The sequence below is a fragment of the Leptonychotes weddellii genome, unplaced genomic scaffold (genome assembly GCF_054177405.1).
Source record: "Leptonychotes weddellii isolate Sample4059 unplaced genomic scaffold, ASM5417740v2 HiC_scaffold_11311, whole genome shotgun sequence".
NCBI classification, from domain to species: domain Eukaryota; kingdom Metazoa; phylum Chordata; class Mammalia; order Carnivora; family Phocidae; genus Leptonychotes; species Leptonychotes weddellii.
Genome location: NW_027690752.1, coordinates 1 through 6897, shown reverse-complemented (window position 1 = coordinate 6897; position 6897 = coordinate 1). Strand labels below are relative to the sequence as shown.

Genomic DNA, 6897 nt, shown 5'->3' with positions numbered 1-6897 from the left:
TATCAGTGAGATCATATGATACTTGTCTTTCCCTGATTGACTTATTTCGCTTAGCATAATACCCTCTAGTTCTATCCACGTTGTTGCAAATGGCAAGATTTCATTTTTTGATGGCTACATAATATTCCATTGTGTGTGTGTGTGTGTATCACATCTTTTTTTTTTTTTTTTTAAGATTTTACTTATTTATTTGACAGAGAGATAGAGAGAGAGCCAAGTAGGCAGAGAGGCAGGCAGAGGGAGAGGGAGAAGCAGGCTCTCTGCTGAGCAGGGAGACCGATGCGCGGCTCGATCCCAGGACTCTGGGATCATGACCTGAGCTGAAGGCAGACGCTTAACCTACTGAGCCACCCAGGTGCCCCAATATACCACATCTTCTTTATCTATTCATCTGTTGATGGACATCTAGGCTCTTCCCATAGTTTGGCTACTGTGGACATTGCTGCTATAAACATTGGGGTGCATGTACCCCTTCGGATCATTTCATCAATCTTTTAAAAATTTTACTCAAGAGAGCTTATTTTAGAGTAAATTACAGGTATCCTAGTGCTATCCTACATTTCTATAATGCTCAGCAGATGACAAACCCCTAATCTAAAAGGGTTGGGGTTTTCTTTTTCTTTTCTTTCTTTTTTTTGGGGAGGGGAACTTAGAGGGTGTGTCCATGTGCTCAAGCCTTGGTTCGAATTCTGGCTCTGACAATTACTAGCTGAGTGACCTTGGCCAAATTACTTCACTTCCCCATGCCTTCATGCCTTCGCTTCCTTATCCGTAAGTGGAGATTAGTAAGAGTGCCTACTTCCTAAAGTCGTTGTGCCAATTAAAAGGGATAATAAGTGCATATAAAATGTTGAACACTCTTAACCAGGTCCTTGTGGGTATTTGAGTTTGGGGACCCTGCTTTAAGATCCCTGCAGAAGGTTTTCTGACCAACCCTCCTTTGAGATGAGGGATTCTGGTTTTATAAGCCCTTTGCTTTGGATGGGGCCATGACTTGTGTCCTGATTTTGTCCCATCTTATTATCCCTGCCCAACCTTAGATGGACTGCTCCACTCTTGGCGGGTATATTTAAAAATCATGTCTTGTGCATCCTTCTCTCTTTCCTGCCCAGCGCTCCTGGAAAGATGACCAGACAGGACAAAGTGGGTTTGTGTGGGACTGTGCCCACAGCAGCCCCCCAGGGCCGCCCCTTTCTCTGCCTCCTCCCCTGGCTGCATGGTCTTCTAGAGACGTGGTCCCCAAAGACTGAAATGCGCCTAGGTTCTTAGCGCATACGGCCCGTTCTTTTCACTTGCTCCCCAGTTCATCCATCCCTTTACTCACTCAATCATTTAGTGATCACCTACTATCTGGCAAGCACCTACTATTTGGAAAGCTTGGAGAAGAAGAAAAGCAAACAACAAAACTGTAATGAGATTCATCCTGTGACTTTGAGCAAGACATTTGCCTCGTTAAGCCTCAGTTTTCTCACAGATTTAATGACTTGATTTAGTGACTTTTGTCTGGGGTTTCTTTCTCCTGGGACTTTGTCCTCAACCCTCTAAAACTTCCTAGGCCATCTGCAAACTGCAGTCTGCCAACCGCTTATGGATTCTAGAGAAATCCCCTTAACCATGCCTGTAAACCATAAAAGTTCCCAGAGAGACGGTCAAAGTGGAGGAGTAAAGGAGGATGACTATGAAGGGTAGAGTGAAGTCTGGTCTGGGGGCGGGGCTGGGAGGGCAGGAGGGGAGGCTGGGGGGCCAGACCCAAGGGGCCAGACCAGCCTGCCAGGAGGGCTTGCCAGATGCTCAGAGCATCCTGCGAAATCTCACACCCTCCTTGCCCCCCACCCATCTGGGCTCCAGCTCAGGCTGGATTTCAATCTGCATAATTTGCCCCATTTAGAGGGGATGGGAGGGGGTGAGAGTGAGAGGGTGGGGAGGACTGGGGAGGGGGTGCTCCAAAGGCCAGAAGAAACCAGGGATAGAGGCTGGGGAGAAGGTGGGTGGTAGCCAGAGGGTGAAGGCGGGGCTAGGAGGAGAGCAGTCTGCTGCAAACCCCAGATAATATTCTGTCCAGAACGGCAGGACTCAATTTGGTCCACTTGCCCGGGGAGAAGAAGGAGAAAAAAAAAAAAAAGTGGGCTGTAACTTAAAGATCTTAAGACTCCCAAGTGAGGGGTTGGTCTGGAGGTGGGAGGAGGGAGTGACCAGACAAGGAGGAGACAGAGACTCAGGAGGGCGCAAGGAAGTGTCTTAGCTGAGGCCAGGACAAGGCAGGAGAGGGTGGAGGGAAGTCTGCGGGAGTGGGCATCCTCCAGGATCGGAGGCACCTCCTCCCGCTTGCTGGGAAGGGCTCTGGACACCCTCAGCCCTTCTCGCCTGCCCTGTGAGGCTCAAGCCAGAAGCTCCGGGCACTTGCTGAGTTGGTGCCACAGTCACGGAGCTGGTACCCCGGGAACCCCCTGCCCGTCTTCTCTCCGCTGCCCAGCATGGAGGAGGCTGGCGATTTCGACAACTACTATGGGGCAGACAACCAGTCTGAGTGCGAGTACACGGACTGGAAGTCCTCGGGGGCCCTCATCCCTGCCATCTACTTGCTGGTCTTCCTCCTGGGCACCACGGGCAATGGCCTGGTGCTCTGGACCGTGTTTCGCAGCAGCCGCGAGAAGAGACGCTCAGCTGACATCTTCATCGCCAGCCTGGCTGTGGCTGACCTGACTTTCGTGGTGACCCTGCCGCTGTGGGCCACCTACACGTACCGGGACTACGACTGGCCCTTTGGCACCTTTGCTTGCAAGCTCAGCAGCTACGTTATCTTCGTCAACATGTACGCCAGCGTCTTCTGCCTCACCGGGCTCAGCTTCGACCGCTACCTGGCCATTGTGAGGCCCGTGGCCAACGCTCGGCTGAGGCTGCGGGTCAGCGGGGCCGTGGCCACGGCGGTCCTGTGGGTGCTGGCCGCCCTCCTGGCCATGCCGGTCATGGTGTTCCGCTCCACCGCGGACCTGGAGAACACCACCAAGGTGCAGTGCTACATGGACTACTCCATGGTGGCCACCTCCAGCTCGGAGTGGGCCTGGGAGGTGGGCCTGGGGGTCTCGTCCACCGCTGTGGGCTTCGTGGTGCCCTTCACCATCATGCTGACCTGCTACTTCTTCATCGCCCAGACCATCGCCGGCCACTTCCGCAAGGAGCGCATCGAGGGCCTGCGGAAGCGGCGCCGGCTGCTCAGCATCATCGTGGTGCTGGTGGTGACCTTCGCGCTCTGCTGGATGCCCTACCACTTGGTGAAGACGCTCTACATGCTGGGCAGCCTGCTGCACTGGCCCTGCGACTTCGACATCTTCCTCATGAACGTCTTCCCCTACTGCACCTGCATCAGCTACGTCAACAGCTGCCTCAACCCCTTCCTCTACGCCTTCTTCGACCCCCGCTTCCGCCAGGCCTGCACCTCCATGCTCTGCTGCGGCCGGAGCAGGTGCGGGGGCGCCTCCCACAGCAGCAGCGGGGAGAAGTCGGCCAGCTACTCTTCCGGCCACAGCCAGGGGCCCGGCCCCAACTCTGGGAAGGCTGGAGAGCAGATGCACGAGAAGTCCATCCCCTACAGCCAAGAGACCCTAGTGGTTGATTAGGACTGGGGTCAGAGAGGAGTCCAGTGTCCTCTGCCCTGCCCCGGCCTTTGCCCTCGCTCTCTGAAAGTCAGGTAGCATGATAGCACCTTCTCCCTTGCGCTTGACCCTTTTCCCTGCTCCCTGCCTCCCTGCCCCCTCTTGTCCTCCTTCCTCCTTGAGTCTTGTTCAGAGATTTGTGGTTTAGTGGAAGGAGACTGAGGCCTGCAGACTCCTGCTCAGCCACTCGGTATCTGTGAGACGGACCTTGCACGAGTCTCTTAACCTCTCTGAGCCTCAGTTTCCCCATTTGTATAAAACGGAAAGTCAGCCTGGCTCAACTGAAGTGTGTTGCCCTCAAATCCTTTTCTTGGATATCCAGCTTTTTCTTTGCCCTCCTTTCTTCCTAATGTTCTCTCCCTTCTCCCTGCTCCTGCTTTCCCCTCTATCTGCACTTTCCACTCTGAATCCTCACCTGCTGGCTCCAACCCCCCTCTCCTGCAGCACACTCCCTCCCTCAATCCCTCCTTCCTCCCCTTTTCTCCTCCGTGTTCTGCAGGGCTCCTAAGGGTTAAGAATCCTGTGCTTGCACTCAGGGCCCCTGCTCTAGGTCTCTGGGGCTCCCTGACAGCCCGGCAGGGACTGGTGTCAGCCAAGTTAGCTCCAGGCTCTGCAGCTGGGGGCTATGGAACTTTCCTGCAAATTGGATCAGTTCACTGTCCTTTCAGGCACTAAGGATCCCAGAGGGGGCCTCCCCTCCTGCAGCCCCTCCCTGATGCCAACTAGATGTGCTTTTCGCAGATTTCCTCAGACCCTCTCTTCAGCCTCTATTCCCTGTGGCAATTGGAAGGCTACGGGGTTGGTGAAGGGATGGCCGGCTCCTGGGTGTCGTTATAGGAGCAGGGAGTCGGGAAGGGAATGTCGAGGAAGAAGGGAGTCTGTATTTAGTCTACGTGCTGCTTGGCTACCCTCTCCGATTCCTCACCCCTCCAGCCTCCTCCAGAACTGTGAGCTGCAGGTCTCTGCACCACAGCCTGGCGTCCCCAGGCAGGACTCTTTCCTGGAGCACTGGGTGCTGCTGGGTGTCAAGAATTATGTGTGTGTGTGTGTGTTTGTGGGTATGCATGGATGAGTGTCACTCGTCCCTTGGGTGAACTACCCCCTTACTGTCTACCGCTTCTCCACTCTTCACACAATATTCTTGGGGGAAGAGGGACATATTGAGACAAGATAGAATAAAATGAGTCCACCCGCCCCCACTGGATCTGGGGGCTCTGACGGCTGGTCCGTGCTTTAAGAGAGAAGTCTATGCTAATGCTGGGGCCCCTCTGGGGAGAGCTGTCTCCAAGGCCTGGGAAAACCCAATGTGCTGGGTCCCATCCTTCTTAGTTCCATGAGGAAAGCAGGAGGTGGGTAAGAGCTTCCCTTGGCCCCTTCTCCACCTGCCTCCCCACCCTGCTCTGAGTTTATGAGTGTGTTCCTTGCCAGTCTCCCTTTTTCCAGGGTCTGTGGCCCTCTCCCTAAGGAGGCCGCCTTCTTGCCTGGGTGAAAAGTACTGGGTGGGTTATTTCTCACCTCACCATCAGGATGGGACCCCTTGGCCTCTCCTGCTGGGCTGGGGGTGGGGCGGTGCTGGGCACGGTGCAGCAGGGCTGAGGGCCTGACTTCACGCTACCAGCGAGGCCTCAAGGACAAAATTGATGGCGGGCCTTTGTGAGCTGGGGGCAGGGGTGTGTATATTCCAGGTTTTGTTCTTGGAGGACTCCGGACAGGATGTGAAGGACAAGATTTGCGCCACGGAGGCAGGAAGAGCTTAGCTTGGTGTAAATGGAGAGCTTGACCACCCCTGGGATGGCACCAGCTCTGGGAGCAGAGGAAGGAGGAGAGAGGAAAAGGCCCCCCTCAGCTCAGTCTCCTCCTCACAGGCCAGAATCTTCCACAGACTCCCTTTCTCAGCCCAGGGCTCCCCTCAAAGCATGCGCTTAAAGCTGGAGGAAGCTTCAAGAAGGGAAGAGGGCGCCCTTCTGAGGCCCTCCACGGTGACCCCAGAGACCTCTTGCCTGGAACTCATCAGTGGCCCTGGACAGAGGGTGGAGGCTCCCTCATCCCCTACAAGCCCCTTCTTTGGAACGTCTCTGCTACTTTTTTTCTGACCCTGTTAGTCACTGTGGTTCATTCAATAAATCTGTTTTGTGTAACTATCGTGTCCAAAGCCTCTTCCCACACAAGTGTCTAGGGACAAGGAAAGGCCCCCCAGTTTGCAAATGTCTCAGTGGGAGGTGGTGTGGGCTGAGGGAGACAGGAGGAAAGTAGGAGCTAACGGAAGTCAGGTGGGAAACTGGAAAGGGAGTGGGGGAGGCGAGCAGAACAGGGAGCAATAGACACAGGGCAGGGCACAGGTGGGGAGTGAGACCAGGGGAAGCACAGGAAATAAGGGCGGGGCACGGGGAGCAGCTCAGGTTTCGTGCTCTGAAAACCTGTGGGACAAATGGGCACACATCTTAGAGTCCAGAGTACAGGCCTATAGGAAAATGCTGGCATTCATTCATTCACTCATTCACTCATTCATTGTCCCGTGAGCATCCACTCAGATTAGAAGTTTGGGTGCCTGGCCTCCAATCAGTCACTCCGGTTGTCTGCAAATACCCATTCCCAAGCAGCACCCCAGACCTAAGGAATGTGAATCTCCTGGACTCACCCTGGGTGTTCACAACTGCTAAAAGCTCCTCAGATGATTTTTGGGGGAGGCCAGGTTTGGGGATGTCCCCATCCACACCATTATCTCATTCAATCCTCGCAATGCTCTGAATGGGGTCTCTTCAGCTCAGTTTGCTGATAAGGAAGCCAAGGCTCGGAGAGGTTAGTCATGTACCTCGAGCAGGGTTATACAACCAGTATGCGGAAGAATGAGGCCTGGGACAACTGAGTCTGTCCACTTGCAAAGCCCACGCTCTCGGCCACTGTCTGTCCCAAAGCACAAGTGTGGGAGAGCCAGGTAGTCGGGAGGAGAGTGAGGCCTCGTCTGTAAGGCGCTGGCACACGGTGGGGGGGGGGGGCGGGGGGGCGGGGTGGTGTGCTCAGTGCACAAGGACCTGGTCAGGATGAGGATGAGGAGGGGAGGGGAATGGTGGGGAATGCATGAGAGAGACAGACAGAGAGAGACAGAGATCGAGACGGAGAAAGAGAGAGACAAAGAGACAGAGACAGAGACAGAGAGACAGAGAGATAGATCGAGAAAGAGACAGAGAGACAGAGAGAGATAGGGACAAAGAGAGAGATAGAGATGGAAAAAGAGACAGAGAGA

General features: G+C 54.6%; 1 protein-coding gene across 1 annotated transcript; it reads left to right on the top strand.

The window, feature by feature from the left end:
- The first annotated feature begins 1994 nt into the window (after positions 1-1994).
- APLNR (apelin receptor) lies at positions 1995-5791 on the top strand. The gene has a single exon (XM_006751682.3). It carries the CDS (start codon positions 2475-2477, stop codon positions 3615-3617), a length of 1143 nt encoding a protein of 380 aa, XP_006751745.2. The 5' UTR covers positions 1995-2474; the 3' UTR covers positions 3618-5791.
- Positions 5792-6897: the final 1106 nt, after the last annotated feature.